Source organism: Rhipicephalus microplus, chromosome 5 (assembly GCF_043290135.1).
Source record: "Rhipicephalus microplus isolate Deutch F79 chromosome 5, USDA_Rmic, whole genome shotgun sequence".
NCBI lineage: Eukaryota > Metazoa > Arthropoda > Arachnida > Ixodida > Ixodidae > Rhipicephalus > Rhipicephalus microplus.
Window position 1 is genome coordinate 6,530,091 of NC_134704.1, and position 17,885 is coordinate 6,547,975.

General features: G+C 46.8%; 1 protein-coding gene across 2 annotated transcripts in view; it reads left to right on the top strand.

The window, feature by feature from the left end:
* Positions 1-17,885, top strand: part of LOC119175082 (splicing factor, proline- and glutamine-rich) — a 65,583-nt gene that overhangs the window by 31,802 nt on the left and 15,896 nt on the right. The window contains exons 6-7 of one of the 2 annotated variants that reach the window (XM_037426303.2): positions 14,128-14,183; positions 16,123-16,273. In XM_037426303.2, the coding sequence (XP_037282200.1) occupies positions 14,128-14,183; positions 16,123-16,200 (134 nt within the window). In that variant the 3' untranslated portion in view covers positions 16,201-16,273. Of the gene's footprint in view, positions 1-14,127; positions 14,184-16,122; positions 16,274-17,885 lie in introns of those variants that run through there. The other variant, XM_037426302.2, reaches the window with a different exon arrangement.

Genomic DNA, 17,885 nt, shown 5'->3' on the forward strand with positions numbered 1-17,885 from the left:
CTCCGTTCGCCGTAATCGATCAGCGACGCTCGGAGACGTTCGTTGTAAGTGCGATTTTGGGCCATTGAACCAATGTATATTTTCACGGTCACGCGAATATTGTTCATTTTAAGTGGGGCCGTGATATGTGGGCTCGACTGTATACTAGGGGTTAAGACTACGACGACTGCGTCTCCGCTGCTACCCTCTGCGTGCATAGCCAGCACGTGACGAGGAAGAAGGAGCGTTTCCACCCGGATAGAAGCAGATCGGCGTTTAAGAGATAACCAACACTCCACGACAACTTCTTTTTTTTTGCTATCTTTGCGCATGGCGTTGAAAGGAGAAGGGTTTCTGTGTGGCTGGGACGGGAAAGGGAGAAGCGTGATGCCGACACGTCCCATGTCAACTCTACCGATTTCCCCGTAAAATGTACGAATTTCCATTGCACGTACGATTTTACGAATCTTGCCTGAAATTTACGAAAAATATTTCATTTCCGATGATCAAAATAAAATGAGTAAAATAGCATCGCCTCCGCAGTTGGCTCAAAGCATAGTCGTGGGCCTCAAAAACGGCGTTGTGCTGTATTCCATCACCAGGAGGGAACTATATGTATTGGTGTTATCATCACATACTTGCGAAGTCTCCCGCATTGTCCGGGATACTCCCGGATTGCGATTGTTTCTTCTGTGCGTGGGGTTGCCATGAAAATCTCCCGAAAATTGAAATGTGTGTATAAAATTCGGCCGCATTGCCAAAAATTCAGGCCAGTCTGTTCCAGGCTTTTTGCGAGCCCAATGCATTATAAATGAATTTGAGAGGCGTTCATCTAAACTTACAGTAGAGTCTCTGATGCGAAACAGCAACATACAAATTCGTGAAATTCCTTAGCCAAACTCACGTGTCTATTAGGCCAAAATTTGAATGTTTCGAACAGTTTTCCTAATTGCGGCGTGTGATATGAACTTTAGTAACGAAACCGTCGAACGAAGGCGATCGATAGCAGCGTGCTTGAAGCTACAGAAGTACGCGTGCGACCAGCCCACGCACTGTCTTGTACATTGCGTGAGGTTGTCGTTGCCACAACCGCTGTAGACAAAACATCGGTTGTTCGACATGATCATGTATGACGACGACGTTACTGATAGAACTTCTAAAGTGTCCGCGCGTCCAACGTTCGACCACTGAAAGCAACGCTGCATTCCACAAGTTCTGTGTAGAAAACCACGGCAGTTGTGACCATAGATAGCATAAAATGACTGTTTTGAAGGCATGTGGATTGAAAACAAAACTACCATTTGCCGCAAAACACTGTGCACGAAACCGCAGTCGTGGCGATGCTATAGCGATCTACAAGCCTCGAGGACACGTGGCTGACACAGCGGTAGGATGAAAGGCAATATAGATAAAAGACGTAAAAAAGGCTAGGAGCGTTTTGCCGTTCCTGTCCAAAGAATCTGCTAGCGAGCAAAGCCAAAGCTATGACCCGCGCTTTCGCGGCAGCCAGCTGTGCCGTCGCGTTGGTTGACGCGTGTCCTAGGAAGACATATGCGAGCTGTTTTGACAGAATTATATTTTGCTAGTTGTTTTGATGACGCGAAGTTTCGGCCGGAAGCATTCACGCGCCCCCTTTTAGACTTTCACCTTAGTAGAAAACTATATCCTCATGTGGTGGACATGGGCTACTCCAAGCCATTATGAGACCGCAGCGCCGATGTTTGCGCTTGCGTTTGGGACCCCCCCCCCCCCCATAGTTCTTCGCAATGTTTTTTTTTCTTTTAGTGCCAAAGATGGGAGAAAATAATTCACCGCGCCGATTTGACTTAGGGTAGCAAAACGTGATTATGCTTGTCGCTAAAGGCAAATCTATCACAGCTACAAATTTTTTAAAAAGTTGATAACCCCCACCCCATTTCCCGCTCCGGGGCTTTACGAATTTCGCTGTTGCCAGGTTGGCAGATATGCATTTGAGAGAGAGCAAACATTCTGCCCCAGCGTTTCCTTTTTTTCTTTTCCTTCACGCGCAGTGTTGAGGTGTCGGAGGTGTCGCCGTGAGATCGGGCGTGCTGCTGAGAGCATTTTCGGAGCGTGGTATGTTCGAATTAACCGTCGCAAGTGCTTGCGCGTTTGAATTACTGGGTGTTTTTGCCCATTGGAATACACATAGCTTTGACGGGACCACAGCGTCAGTTCTAATTAATCGGACGTTCGAATTAAGTACCGTAATTACTCGAATCTAAAGCGCACCTTTTTTCCGGTTAAGCGAGTTCATAAATCGCTTGCGCGTTAAAATCGAGTACGAAAAATAAATAAATACGGTCATCTTATTGCCATCGGCATTTCCAAAATGGCCGCCCCCTACGTGCTTCGGCATGGCGCGTCGGCCATTTCTGCCTATGTGTTCCCCATGAGCGGCACTTCGTACGTGTGCTGAAGAGTTCGTCATCTTGTAGTGCATTAGCATCGACGGCATGGAAGGGCCGACTTTAAAAACTCGATGAGTGCACCACGCTGCCGCTTTTAAGAAAAAAGTCATCGCGTGTGCTGAAACGGACGGAAATCGGGCCGCATCGCAGTCGTTCGGAGTTCTCGAAACGTGCGTGCGGGACTGGCAGAAACAAAAGCAGAAGATTGTCGACAGCAAAGCTTCACGCAAAGGCTTCAGTGGACCACAGCAGGGTCGGTTTCCGCAAATTGAAGAACTGCTCGGCGAGTACGTCCTTGAGCAGCGAGCGGCCTGTGACGACAGAACTGCTCCAAGTGCGGGCTATGCAATTAACCTTAGAAAAAGGTCTAACGCGGAGCCGGTTTAAAGCGAGCAGGTGCTGGCCAACTCACTTTATGGAGAGGAAAGGCTTTTCCCTCCGAAGGCGAACGGGCATATGCGAAAAGTTTTGCGGAGGAGTACGATGAAAAGCTTCACAGTTTTCAGAGGTTCGTCCTAAACTTGCAGCACAACGACGGCTACCTGCTTGGGCAAATCGGGAATGCCGATCAGACGCCTCTTTACTTCGACATGCCTGGCACCACAACCGTCGAGAAGGGGGCGAAGGAAGTTCGCGTGCTGATATCGGTCCATGGCAAAACTACAGTGACCGCAATGCTCTGTTACACGTCAGATGGGCACAAACTTCCCCCGTACCTCATATTTAAATGGAAGACGCTCCTGAAAGGAGTCGTTTTTTTCGAGTGGTGTAATCGTGCGGGCCAGCGAGAAAAATGAGTGCGCGTTGTAATCGCCGTCTTACTTTTTTTTCGTCATGGAAACTGGGTGCGCGTTCCAATCGAGGGCCCGGTAGAATTGAGTAAATACGGTTTGGGCAAAACTTCGCCATTGCCCACATAAGGGCTAGGCATTCACGTTCTGTGATCGAGTGATTGCGCTCTGAGGTGGAAAGAAAGCGGCTAGCACAAGTGATCACTTGATTGAGCTCTCCTTGTCACTGGGACAAAATAGCACCAATACCATGGCCACTTGCATTCGTACGGACTTCCGCGTGTGCAGATGCATGAAAATGACCCAGAACAGGTGGATTTACAAGGCAACTCATAAGCGGGGAAAATGCTTGAGCTTGCTCAGGTCCCCAACTGAAATGGCTGTCCTTTTTAAGAATATCGGTGAGAGGACTTGCGATTTCAGCAAAGTTCTCAATAAATTGTCATTGAGAGGAACACAGCCCCAGGAAACTTCAGACATCAGAAGGGGTACGAGTTGGAAACTCAAGGACTGCACACACTTTGTCGGGATCAGGCTGTATTTTTTGATCAGGCTGGCATTTTTTTTTTTTTCATACTCAATTCTAACGCGCATGCAATTTATGAACTCGCTTAACCGGAAAAAAGGTACGCGTTAGATTCGAGTAATTATGGTAAGTCTCGAATCGAATAAAGAAAAAGAAAGCGGAATATCGAATCGAATATCAAATAACAAATTTAATAAAAAGCAACTTCAATGTTTACAAATTATTATGCAAGAAAAAGCAACTGTTGTAAATGATCTGGGGTCAACTTCTCCCTCCGGGCCGTAACAATGTCAGCTGTTAAAAACAACTTCTCACTTGGTACACTCGTTGCTGGAATGCCCATGTGTTTTATGGCCATGTTGCACAATCCTGGGAAACGCTGCTTGCCTGTTTCTTTCCAGAATGCTAGAGGATCTTGGTCCATGCTGCAAGTAGGCTCTCGAAGGTACCGCTTTAAACTCCTGGATGTTGGCTGTATGAGTGGAGTGTCTTCTTTCTGATGACGCTGCTAGCTTCTCAATGCTGTCCCAGATACTGCCGACGCGCTCTTTCTCAGCTGTAGATGTTATCGCTTTGGCACAGTCACTTGATTCATTTTCTGAAGGGAGCTGCAACTCGGTTCTCGCAAGTTCCAAGAGCCTTGTTTCCTGGAAAGGTTCTGCACAGAGAAGGTTCTTAAACCTTGGGCCACAGACGGTTGCCAGCACATACTCCTTTTGCTCATCCTGCCTTGGAAACCTGGATCTCATGCTTTTAAACAAGTTTCTAGCAAACTCAAGTGTCATCGATGGCTGCAATGCAGTCTTTTAGAACCATCTGCGTTCCATACAAAAACGGTACTACTGATGACAAAGTTGCATACTTGTGGCCACTAAGATCTTTGGTTGCCGATACGATTGGCTCAAGAGCTTTGACGAGCCCAGCCACAGCTTTTCACTCCTATGCTGTCAGGTTGAGTACACTTGCCTCAAAGGTGCCCAGCTCAAAGCAGATGACTTCCTTCAGCTGCACAAGATGTGAAAGCATATCGTGCTCACTATCCCACCTTGTTTCTACGTCTTGAATGAGTTCCAGAACTGGGAGCTCCAATTGTCTCTAGCAGTCCTGCAGTCTTGCCGCAGCTTGGGCACTGCAGCCAACAATGGCCAACAATGGCGCGACACTTCTTGAGAATGGCAGGCACTCCAGCTGTTTCATTCTTAGCATCTTTTATCACTAATTTCAATGTATGGCCCATACGCTGCGTTGGGATCTAAGAAATACCCCTAAGGGCCGCGCAGAAGTTTCTTGCATTGTCAGTCACCAGATAGACTGGCACTCTCTGCAGTGGCAGTTCCCAGTTATCCATCATGGCTTATACGTGCTCTAGAATGTTGCAAGCAGTAGTGTGGCTCTTGGTCACGCTAGGGTTTTCCAATGCAAGGCTTCTGATCGAAGTTTGAGGTTACATAGTGGTAGCTGAGGTTGATATAGCCATGTTAATACTCTGTTCCAGAAGTTCCGTGCAGCACTGTGGAAACTACGGGCCTTCTCAACCAATCAGGAGGGCGAGCACATCTAAGTGTATCTTTCCACGCCCCGTCGTCTGCTAGCGACGTGCACTGCAGTGAAAGCAGCAAGAGCGTCTCGGGACACTGTGCAACTGCGCAGTGAGATGAGCTGTAATTGTTAAAGAGGTTAAATATTCTCCTCAGCACCGTAAAAGCACGCGTATTTGAGATACTTGCTCGTAGACATTTGAGGGATCGGGTTCAGTGGCTCGTGTTTCGATGGAAAGCGCCGCACTAGCCGAATTGAATATGAAAGCACGACGCTTCATCAGATTTCGTATATGCATATGGGCATGCGAGGTACTGCTCGCGTTTGATACGAAATGATGGCTCTATTCCCGGTGCCTCGCCGTGCTTATCGTGCTCCGCCTACCCACTTGTACAGCGCCCGCTTGCTGACGTTGGTAAAGCCGTTCTCTTAATGAGAGAGCTCATGCTTGCATTTCTGCCGCCCTCCTTACGCAGTGTCCCGAACACATTTAGAGCCAACTGCTTCGCTCCCTTTTCGTGAAAGCTGATCTGGGAACAATATCGCACAGGTGAACCAGGCACCGCCATTTTTACAGGAGTGACCAAACCTGCCACCGCGGACTAATCGCAACCAAGACTGGGTGCTCCACGGCACTGTGGACGCTCAGGCTGTGCGACTACACATAAAAGTTTAGACATTGTTGTACCATCCTTTCGTACTTTATAAGTAAAAACATAACACACACGTGCCACAACAGCGTTATTTCTTTAGTCATTTGGACATTATAACACGTTCAAGCAAGAACTCTTTCTTCAGTATCATAGAGCTACAAAAATTGTTTTCTACAGAAAATGCGACAAAATCATCATACAAATCACAGCTACAACAAGCAGAGAATGCCCCGCCGCGGTGGTCTAGTGGCTAAGGTACTCGGCTGCTGACCCGCATGGTCTAGTGGCTAAGGTACTCGGCTGCTGACCGGCATGTCGCGGTATCGAATGCCGGCTTCGGCGGCTGCATTTCCGATGGAGGCGGAACTGTTGTAGGCCCGTGTGCTCAAATTTGGGTGCACGCTAAAGAACCCCACGTAGTCGAAATTTCCAGAGCCCTCCACTACGGCGTCTCTCATAATCATATTGTTACGGGAGGGCACACCATGTTACAAGACCACATCCGCTGAAGAAGCAAGACAGACAGCGTGTGTAGTCTTGTAACAATATGGTGGTTTTGGGACATTGAACCCCACATATCAATAAATCAACACGCAGAGAAGCCTTCAAGTAAAAATCCTCCGACGAGACCGCTTGCAAAAGTCACGAGGACAAGCAACGAGCTACGTATAACGGTGCACTACATCTCGCTTCGCAACAACCTGCGTTTGAGGGTCACGTAACCTTGACTTTGCTGCACAGAACTTCTGGAACAGAGTATAGACCTTGACACCCACATGTCACTTATCAACAAGATCGACTCTACGCCTTCCTGGAAAGCTGCGTGCATTTGCTCCTTGACTGCCGTGACTGTGTCTCGGTACAACTCTGGAATGATTGTCCTTGAAAAGGTAGTGCGGCTAGGTATCTTGTACAACGGCTCCATGAGGTTCATCGGCTTTGTGAAACCCCGATTTGGGACAGCTGTAAAGCTGGAGGTCGAGTGCCAGCATTCGGGCAATCCTTGTGGTCATCGCCATTCTCTCGCGCTGTGGTAGGTTTTCCCCGACTTCAGCGCACTTTTATGTGCGGCTGTGCTCCATCTAGTCGTCCTTGCTTCGCACTATCTTTCAAGAGCACACTGTGCAAAAAAAATGCTTGTTCTTGAGATGGTTCGCAAGTGGCGTCGTCGTATGTGATGAAGTTTGGAGTTTCATGTCACAGCTTTTGCACGTTGCTTCCTCGGTCGCGTTCTTTACGAAATGTTTCTAAATGGCACTTTTCATTCACTCAAGTTGCCCCTGACCAGCAGAACTGTCGGGACTACGTTTTCAGACAGCTCGCACAGATACAATTCGGTAGCAGGACATGTCGGCATGGTTTCCGATAGTGAGGGACTTTGTGGTTTCAGATTGCTCGGCGAAATGACGTCAACCGCTGCAACGCGGAGCGTGCGGGGTAGCGCGGTAAACGGAGAAGTGCCACCTCTATCCCATTTGCGAAAGTTAGAGACATTTATTGGTTGTGCGGCCGAAACGTGGCACGAATGCCGGCTGCGCGTGGAGGCTACGAAGAAGGAATGAGTGAAAATGAAATCCTTCACTGGTTCATTTAATTTTTTTAAAGGCAGACTTACCCAGACAGAAATCTGTGTGGCCGGGCAAAATTATGGGAATGGAGGAATTCCGCAGCCAGGTTTTTTTTTCCCGATGTTGGGAATTCATTTTGTTCTTAACTCCAGTAAGTAAATTAGGTATTCCTACTCTATTTTAACACAAAGCAGGCATTCTGAGCACCGCAGTGGGGCTAAGTGGCCCTAGCCGCCACCCGATGTTTTCTGTTTAGCAGTTCGTAACGGCGCGCTTTCGGTTTGTGCTCGCGAATTGCAGTCTGTGATTCCTCTCAAGTGTATTTTGCATGCGTTGGAAGTGAGGCGAAGTGCAGCCTGTGTGAGCAGCGCGATCAAAAAGCTGCCTTAGTGGAGTTTCGTGACCCGACCGTGTATCACGATCACAATGTAATCTGCATGCTTTCAGGCTTGTGGCATTTGTGTACCTGGAGTCGTGCACTAGACCATTATGGCCTAGTGCAGAGACTGTGTTTAGCATATTACCCGCCAACCAGGCTCGCCGAATATATCGAATACAGTAAAAGCTCGTTAATTCGACACCCGTTAATTCGGAAATTCGGATAATTCGGACGGCTCTATTGGTCCCGGCCAAAGTGCATGTTAATTTATGGGACCAAACCTTCGTTATTTCGTGCGGAATTCGGCTCTGCACCGCTTAATTCGGACAAATGCTGACGGCTGCTGCTACACAAAAGTGTGATAAAGCAGCGCTGGCACCACTGGAGTGAAACCAAAACCTGAGTGGCATCGCCATCATCATCAACTAGTGGGGGCGATCGCAGCGTCCTTCTTTCTTCTCCACTCAGCGCCTCCGACGCCATTTTCCCTTGTATTGTCGTGTCGGAACCATCTCTTCTTGCGGAGTTCTCTTTTTCTTCCATTGTGACCGTATTTGCATGCCACCACCATCGCTACAGTGATGGCAACGCCGAAAAAGCGGCAGAACTATGACGCGAAGAACTTGGCGACTAAAGTGGAAATTTCGGAAGCACTGAAGAAAGGCGAATCGCGACAGCAGGTTATGACCAAGTACAACGTGAAGCGGAGCACGTTGGGAACGTACGTGAAAAATGAACAACAGATTCGACAAGCCTTCGAAAGCGAGAAGTTTCATGCCTCTAGAAAGCGGTTGCGAGCCGCAGCTCATCCCCAGCTCGAAGAAGCTTTGCTCCGGTGGATTACTGACTGTCGCAACGCGCATCTGCCTTTGAGCGGACCTCTCATCATGGCGCAAGGTGAGAAGTACGCTGCGATGATGAACATTGAATCGTTCAAAGCGTCAGAAGGGTGGTTTGCGAGGTTTCGAGAGAGACACGAACTTGTCTTCAGGTGTGTGTGCGACGAAAAGGCCAGTGTTGACGAAAGCGTGACCACCGAGTGGAGAAATGTGAAGCTGCTGGAGCACATCGCCGCATATGAACCACGTGACGTGTTCAATGCAGATGAAACTGCTCTATTTTTCAGAGCTCTGCGCGACAAGACGGTGACTTTCAAAGGGGACGCGTGCATTGGTGGCAAGAAGTGCAAGCAAAGGATAACTGTGCTTCTTGCCGCCAATATGACTGGCACGGAGCGCTTGCCACTACTTGTCGTCGGGAAGGCGCTTAAGCCACGTTGTTTTAAGAACGTCAAAAGCCTTCCTGTCGAGTACACAGAGAACAGGAAGGCATGGATGACATCGGACATTTTTCGCGGCTGGTTGCAGCAGTTGGACCGGCACTTCACGTCGAAGGACCGCAAGATAATTATGGTTGTTGACAACTGCAGTGCCCATAACTGTACAGTCGAACTGAAGAGCATCAAAGTAGTTTTTTTGCCGCCCAACACTACGTCTGCTCTTCAGCCGATGGACCAGGTATCATTCACTACGTGAAGTCGAAGTACCGCAAGCACCTGCTAGAGCGAATGATCCTATGCTCAGAAGCTGCAAAGTTGTATCACAGTCCCTTAATACCGTTCTGGTCACGAAACTTCTCCGTCACTCTATGGGAGAGCTTGATATGGTGCCAAGAGCGGCCGCTACGCGGCGCAAGCCGTCCTAGGAGGGCCATCGCCCCGCTGCGCCCGGCGGAACGCACTGGCCGCGGCGGCATCCCGAAGGCGTTGTGTGGTGGCAGCTCGCGGTTTCTGCATCAGCGAAACGCGAACTTCATGTGCCAGTGCACCGTGCTCAAGGTGGACGGCATGAAAATTCGAATGAACAATGCCTAAGACGTGCTGTGTGACGGGTTGCAGCTCCGGATACCGAAGCAACAAAGAAAAGGCGTCGCTCTTCCGTTTCCCAAGTAGCGCCGAACTCCGAGAGAAATGGAAGCGAGCTATACCGCGGTTGGAAGCTGGCGGTTTCAGCTTCGAAAGTAAGAACGTTCGGGTGTGCGAAAAGCATTTTGATGCTAGCGACGTTGTGAGAACCGACGAGCACATCGTGAACGGGGTGGTCGTGTCGCTTCAGCGAGAGAGACCGAGGCTTCGCAGGAACGCCGTTCCAAGAATTTTTGACGGGCTCCCGGCGTACCTGACAAAGCCACAAACAAAATCGAGGGGCTATTTCAAAGTACCTAGCAGCCGTCTTCTTGCTCTCCTGAAAATTGTTGAAGAACATGTAGAGACGTACACGGTGCAAAACATTGCATGCGGTGACGTGTACGCGAGGATTGTTGAAGGCATTTTGCTCGACAGCCGCACAGCGTCAGCAAAAGTAGGTTGTCTGTTGCACTTTTTAGGGACAACAGCTGAGGTTGTACACTTTTTTTTTGGGATGTAGATTACATTTCTTCACTCGAGAAAAAAACAAAGCCTCGCGGGCAACTGTGCGCAGTTCATGCCCTGCAATTGGTGGGTGGAAGCCACAGTGTTAAGCACAATGGCTGTGTATGTGAGCACGCCTTCCCATTTGTATATAGTGTTGTATATCTTGTATACATTACACTGTAATATTTTCGTACTATTCATATTTATCTGCATATAGTGTAAATAGTGTATATTCAAATACAGTTTATTTTAGGCAGTGAGCTAAGGCAGAGTGCAGCTGTTAATGAAACGAAATACACATTGTACAGTAGAGTCACAGATTGTGTAACATTGCTCAGAACAGCTGCAATAGTTTCTAGTGCTTTTCTTCTCCAAAGTGTTGTTCTCAGTGTATTTTGTGTAAATAAATGTTTTTCAACTTTCTCCCCATTACATGCACCATATGTTAATCTCCCATTCATAAGTACACACCTGCCTACTAAGCGGCGTATCATTAGCACCAAATTTAAGATTTATTGCATGCCTTAAATCATAACCGCCCTTCCCCCCCTCCCACCCAAAAAATAAAAACAAATGTGTGATGAGGTACCTCGGTAGTGGCAGAGGCGGCCAAGCGGCTAGCACTGGCATCAAAAGGAACTTCCAAATTAGGCTGCTGTACTTCCGTTCCCGGAGAAATCATGGGTTGTCGGCCGGTAAATAATAATGCCCTAAACAGTAAACACGAGGAAACGTCAAGCGGCGGGTGTCCCGTGTAAACTGCGTGGAAAGAAGTGATCAATCAAATGTTGGGCACGTTTAGAGCGGTCGCGAAAGCCCTCGGCATCGAAAGTTCCCGCGTCAAAAAAGCGATCGGCGCTCACAAACGTGTGTCAAAAACAACGATGCATTTGGGTATAAACTCAATTGAAAGGTCTGGAATAAAACTTCTGGCTCAACTATTCAGTTCATTTGAATACTTGGGTAGTAGCGCGCGAGAGGCGAGCCGGATATAAAACAATGTGATTGCTCCTGTACTACCCAGTCGTGTTTCATTTCGTTCACCTTCCTCCCCCTATTAGCAGCCCTACCAGAATATAAAGCTCACCTACCGCATAAACATAATCGCCCTTTGGCCGGGCGCAAATACAAACATGTTGTCGAGCAGATCAATCAGTAGCTGCTCGCATCAAGAGCATGGAGCATAAGCATCGTCTTTCAACACTTGCGAGCTATAGCTCGCAAGTACCGCTTCGAGGCATCGTAAGTATGCATATAATTGGGCTATGAGACAATTATTGACACAATGCGTAATCGCGCGGTGTGAGAACACTTTTTTTGCACTGCTGTTTATAAGGTGGGCCCGCACTTCCAAGTAAACTACGCGTGCGTTCCAAAGTAAACAGCTCTCATTCGTCGTCGACACTGGATTCCGTTTCAACTTATTTATCTGGTGGCGTTGATGCGTTCAGAGCCGTTTAAAAAAAGGTAACAGGAAGAACAGCACACACATAATCGCGTCGAAACGTCGGCCGCAGTGCGCATACAAGCCCAGCAGTGGCGGCGGCTTGTGGCCCCCATACGACGGGTGGCGCCTCTAGCGACAGATTTTGTCCCTATATCAACCTTCGGGCGGAGTTTCGTGACCAGAAAAGCATTGAAGGACTCTGGTTGTATCAAGTGGACTTACTCGGCGCAGTGCACATCATCGCCCACGTGTGGAAAAACACTCTGCCGCAAGTCATCGCCAACTGTTTTCGGCACAGCGGTTTTGTGGGGCCCTAGCATGCAGCAGTAGCTGACGATGGCATTGAGGAGGTGTCAGCCGAGTCCACCGACGATGACTGCCCAACTGAAATTTCAAAGCTGTCCTTCTCACAGATGTGACCTTTCAGGACTACATCGCGATTGATCATGGTGTCGCCTCGAGTGGTCTCCTGACCGATCAAGAGATTATTTAAGATGTCACCGGCGCCCATGAAGACCACGATTCCGACAAAGAATCATGCGAGGAGATACAGCCGCGACCTCATCGCACCTCACGGGAAGTCTCGGAGGCGCTGTTAATATTAGAGGACGCTTGCCTGAACACTCCCGACAGCTTGCGTGCTGTTGGCCATTTGGAACAGTTAAGAAAATTTGTGATGTCAGCCGGAATCTGCGCGAAAACGCAGACAACAATTACAAAATACTTCAAAAAATAAAGGTATGCTTCTGCAGCTTGATTTTAAATGTTGTTTTCCCTGTTCATTCGTTAATTCGGCATTCGGTTAATTCGGACAGTTTTTCCGGTCCCGTGAAATCTGAATTAACGAGCTTTTACTGTATTTGAGTAATTGAATACTTCAGATTCGACTTGTGAATCGAACTATTCGAGAAGTTGAAATTCGATTCGTGTTTGTATATTCTTATGTTTACGCACTCCTAATAAAAATAATTAGTAATTTGCATATGCCTGCATTTCTTCTGACACGAATCCATGACCACAGTTTGCAGCTTGCTGAAGGGCTCCAGTACAGCGTCTGAATTTTCGTCTGTGGAGAATTGCTGTGGTTTTGTAGTACAGTCGAATCCTACTATAACGAAGCTTATAGGGCACAGAAAAAATTTCGTTGTAGTGAAATCGAAAAAAAAGAAGTCGCTTAGCAAGGAACTTTTATTCTCAAAACTCATAAAGTGTCGGCTACTTCTTTTTCATTCCCAGCAGCGTCATGATGTGATTCTCACACATGCATAGCGACCCCATAGTGAAAAGCACACTTAAAGAGTGGCCACAATGGCTTTCTTGAACGAACCTTGCAGTTGCACTAACGCTCCAACACCAGCAGCTGTCCGCTGTCAAAAGATATCTGACAATGCCGAGATAAAGGTGTGGTATCATGAAGTGGTTACTTACGTCTTATTCTATGCTATTCTTATCATGCACTAGTTGCAGCTGGCTGATTTTGGCGATAACGCAGATGAAGAGCCACTGTGACCAGTGACCACTCTGGCCAAGCGCAAAAAGAATCAAAAGCATTTGCATTGGAAAAGACATTGGTCTGCGATTGCATTCAGCAGCAGCCTGTAGTTTATGAACTGAGCGACTGAGCTTCAGCAGGTCAGTTTTAGATTGTCTGCGGCTCAAAAGCAAACCATTGCAAAAGCAGGGCAGTCTCATTGCCATCGCTATAAAGTAATGGTGGCCCTTAGACATGGTAAACCGTGGTGTTCCTGGAGCTGCCAACGCAGATTTTAGACCTCAAAGATCTATTTTTAGGTTCTGAAAATGCATTAAAATGTTCAAGATTGTCTTTAATGCACAACAATAAATATCCGAGAATTGAATTGCATCATCAATTTTCTTTGAAGTGGAATGGCAGAAGAAAAAAGTTTTGTTGTGGTGAGAATATTTGTGCATTGACTCTTATGGACTGCTGATGGAGAACAGAGAATAGTTGATTGAAGCAGCGCTCGTTGCGGTAGAGATTGACTGTAGTAAACTTGGTTTCGTTTTGCAACACACTTAGGGCCGACTTCTGCAAGGAGCAATGAAAACCACGGGTTCCGAGTTTGAATTAACCATTGTGGATATCTATGCATTTGAATTATCAGAAGTTTTTTCCCACAGATATACACAGGGCTGTGCCAGCACCAACACTTCAGCTGGAACCGACTGAAAATTCTTAGCAAGCTGACATTAATGCTAAGATGATTGTGCGCCGCCGTGGCACAGTGGTTGTGATGCTTGGATGCTGACCCGAAAGATGTGGGGTCAATCTCGGGTGCGGCGGCTGCACTTCGATAGCAATTGCATAAATTCAAGGAATTTTATAAACAGGGACCACGGCTATTACTGCTGAGATTCCATTCGTGTCCTCTCGTGTTGCAGCTGCCTATGAAAGTGGATATCGTGACGGGGCACCACCAGGGGGAACTGCTGCTGTGGTAAGTCACATTCCCTTGTGGCACGCCATGGCCTTGAACTCAGTTCCTCTGCTATGTTATCCTGCTTGCTATTTGCTTGGTAGCAATGAATTTGTCTGCATTTGATGAGAAAACAAGAACACAAGCAATTTCTTTTAATAAAAGATGTTACTGAACCGTAAACGCTTCTGCACTTTTAGAAAACCTGTGCAAGGAATGGCTTGCAGAACGAGTAGTTGGCATATGTGCTTGCTCAACATGAAGACTACTCGCTCAACTTTGTAATGTGCGCGTCTAGCTGTGATATCACTTACCAAGTAAAAGAAAAATAAAGTGACAGATCTTTAAGTTTTTATTGTACTCCTACGTTCTTCTTTTTTGTGTGTGTGCCCTGCCGTGGTGGTCTAGTGGCTAAGTTACTCCGCTGCATTTTCGATGGAAGCGAAAATGCTGTACACCCGTGTGTTGAGCTTCGGGAGCACGTTAAAGAACCCCAAGTGGTTGAAATTACCCAAGCCCTTAACTACGGCGTCTCTCATTACCATATGGTGTTTTTGGGATGTTAAACCACACATATCAATAATTTTTTTGTATGCGAACTCAATGTAACATTGTTGTAGAGTGTCTCTTTGTGAACTTTTTAAAAAAAAGCAAGAATAGTTGCCTTGGAAGGGCAGCTGTTCTTTAATCATTTTAATACCCCTGTTCCACAGGCACTGGTGAATTTTAATAAACTTCATATTGTCCATCAAAGATTGTGCCACAACACTTTAATTACCTTTGGGCAGAAGCCACAATGGGCACTGCTACGCGCTTTATTCAAATGCAAGATTTTATGCCTAATCATGCTACCATAAGCATTGTAAATCGTTTATTTATAATGAAATTACAATGAAAACAAATTGTTTCAGTTTTCATCACAAACGTATGTACCTGTGAGCTTATTGGCAGTGATGTGGACTGAGTTGCCATGACAGAAAATTCACTTTTGTTTTGGTATGCCTTTTCTGGACTATATGTGCTGGGGGGCAAACACACTGCAAGTTTTCATTGATTCTCTAAAATTGCATTACTAGTCGAGTTGTTCTTTCGGATGGGCACGGGCTTTACGTTCAGGCAAGTAATATTGGTGTCACACTGGCAGTTTTGATACAACCAGAGCCGATCCGGATGAGGCGCTGCTATGTGGTCACTTTCAATTTCGATCAGGCCTGATTGGGATTGACACAGATTGTGGTCTGCCTGCCAGATTGCGATTTCAGTTATGACTTTGCCTAACTTAATCCGGACTACGTTGAAAGGTGCCACAGCGGCAACTGCGTTGTGAGCAAGAAATCCAATCCGGTGTGGCCCCTATTGTGATAAGAAGTGCCCATGTGACACCGGTATAAGAACCATTTTCTGCTTGCATGTATTGCCAGTGGGCTATGACTTCCGACAGTGTTGAAGTGCAATAAAGAGTATTTTGATGGCTGTGGAATAAGATGAAGACTTTCCGAGAGGCATGGTATAGAGCGTCGGTGCATTGTTTCAAAGCGATGCACATTGTGAATGTTTATGTGAAAAATACCGCTACTATGTGTTAATGTTCTGGCTGTGGCAATTTGGTGTTTCAGTTTTTTTTAAGCTGGCTCTTGTGTTGTTGCTTTTGTCCACTTAGTTTTTTCTGTATAAGCAACCATTTTCCACAATAGACCACTGGGAACAAGAAGTAATCCTTTCCACCGTGACTCCTTTGGCAGAAAGTGCCATTCACTAGAACTCGTTTCATGAGAAGCTACATTTAATTTCCTTGATATATGGGAGACCATGTCGCATGGAGTGCTTCTCCCTCGACATTTACAGGTGCCTGTGTGACCGGGGTATTAAAGTTTGCCACTGTTTACCATAATATTTCAAAAACTTTGACACATTCACCTTTTTCTTTGTGCTGCCACTAAAACTAGCTTCACTTTTGCAGACTACTAATGCGGATGGGTATAACCACAATCAGTATCTTGAAGCTTGGTACAAAGCTCTAACGACGACTGCAACATGACAGATTGGTTTTGACACACATCGTTTTCACACTCTGCCACTGCTTGGAATAAAGCTTTGTCACTCTCACCTTATTTCATCGTAGGTCCTGTCTTTCTCAGTTCGTTGCTGAACTGATTGTGTACATATATGTAGACATACTGCTGTTATTAGCTGCATTAATAGACTGGATGGGCCTAATGTCTTACGGTCTTTTTTTTTTTTTCAAGAGCTTTTGAAATAGGTAATTCAAAACTAAGTACAGCTAGATTAGTGCCGATGTTGACAGATGTTGCTGGGAGCAAGCAAACACAAAGCTTCACAAGCACCAGATCACAACCGCATCACTTGCAAACACTAGAGCTTTCGGAAAAAAGTATCTGAGCTTGCTGTTGCTGCTGGAATGTGCATGTGCATCATGCTGCCTCTAATAGATTTTGTTCATATTGTAAGTTTGCTTACTTATGCTTAGCACAAGAGGCAAAACAACTGCTTTAGTTTGCATTGTATGTATGCTTCTCATTGTGCCTTGCTTCAAGCCTGCTGCATGACTCTGAGACTTTACATCCATTCTTGTGTGGTGGAATTTGAAAAATATATATGTACCCCTCCCCCAGGCCATACTGACTGAGAAAAGAAAGAAAGAATAGTACAGTCGAATCTCGTTAATTCACGCACGCTTAATTCGAACTCACGATGAGGTCCCGTCAAAGCTATGTGTATTCCAATGGGCGAAAGCATCCGGTAGTTCGAACGCGCAAGCACTTTCGACTGTTAATTCGAACATACCGCGCTTCGAAAATGCTCTCAGCACCCCGCCCAATCCCACGGCGGCACCTGCGACACCTCAACGCTGCCTGGGAAGGAAATGAAAAGGAAAGAAAAGGCTGCGATGGAATGTTTGCTTTCTCTCAAATGCTGATCTGCGACGCGCCTGTGTCACGCTTCTCCCTTTTTCGACCCCGCCACGTAAAGACCATTCTCCTTCCAGAAAGAAAGAGGAAACAAAAAAAAAAGCTGCCCCTGGGTTGAATGAATGTGTGGTTGAAGGAAAGGAGAAAGGCACTATCTTCTGCAGCCGGTGCCCTTTGTCGGAGCACGGCTCTGCGCCTTGAGAGGGGGTTCTCTCAGGCGCTGGTGCCATGCTTCCCCCTTTCCTGTCCCTGCCACGTAACTCTTCTCCTTTCAACGACACGTGCGAAGAGAGCAAAAAAAAAAAAAAAACTGCCATGGAGTGTTGGTGTTTTCTCAAATGCCGATCTGCTTCTCTCCGCGTGGAGACGCTCCTCTTTTCTTGTCACGTGCTGGCCATGCTGGGGCTGCGTAGCAGAGAGGCTCTGCTGCGCTACACAGTTGTTGTTCTCGTTGCTTTAGGAAGTGTCGGCGCTGGACATTTTCAGGCGCAACTTCTCTTGCCAGGAGAGTGCTGAAGCCGAAGTAGAAATGGTTTGCAAGCTGCGTGCGAAATTGATTGACTCGCTGCACGACAAACGTGTGCAGGCACGCATCATGGTTTACTTCAATTATTTTTTTCAATTTTTTCAGTTTCAAAATTTGTTATATTGTTTTCTTGTACAAGACACAAGAAACAAAAGGATGTTGGGGCTAAAGGCATATAGCCTGACAGAGGACCCAACACCCTTGTACACAGTTCGTACAAAAAAAAAATAAAAAAACAGCTTTCGTGGCATCAGTCCTTCATGAACA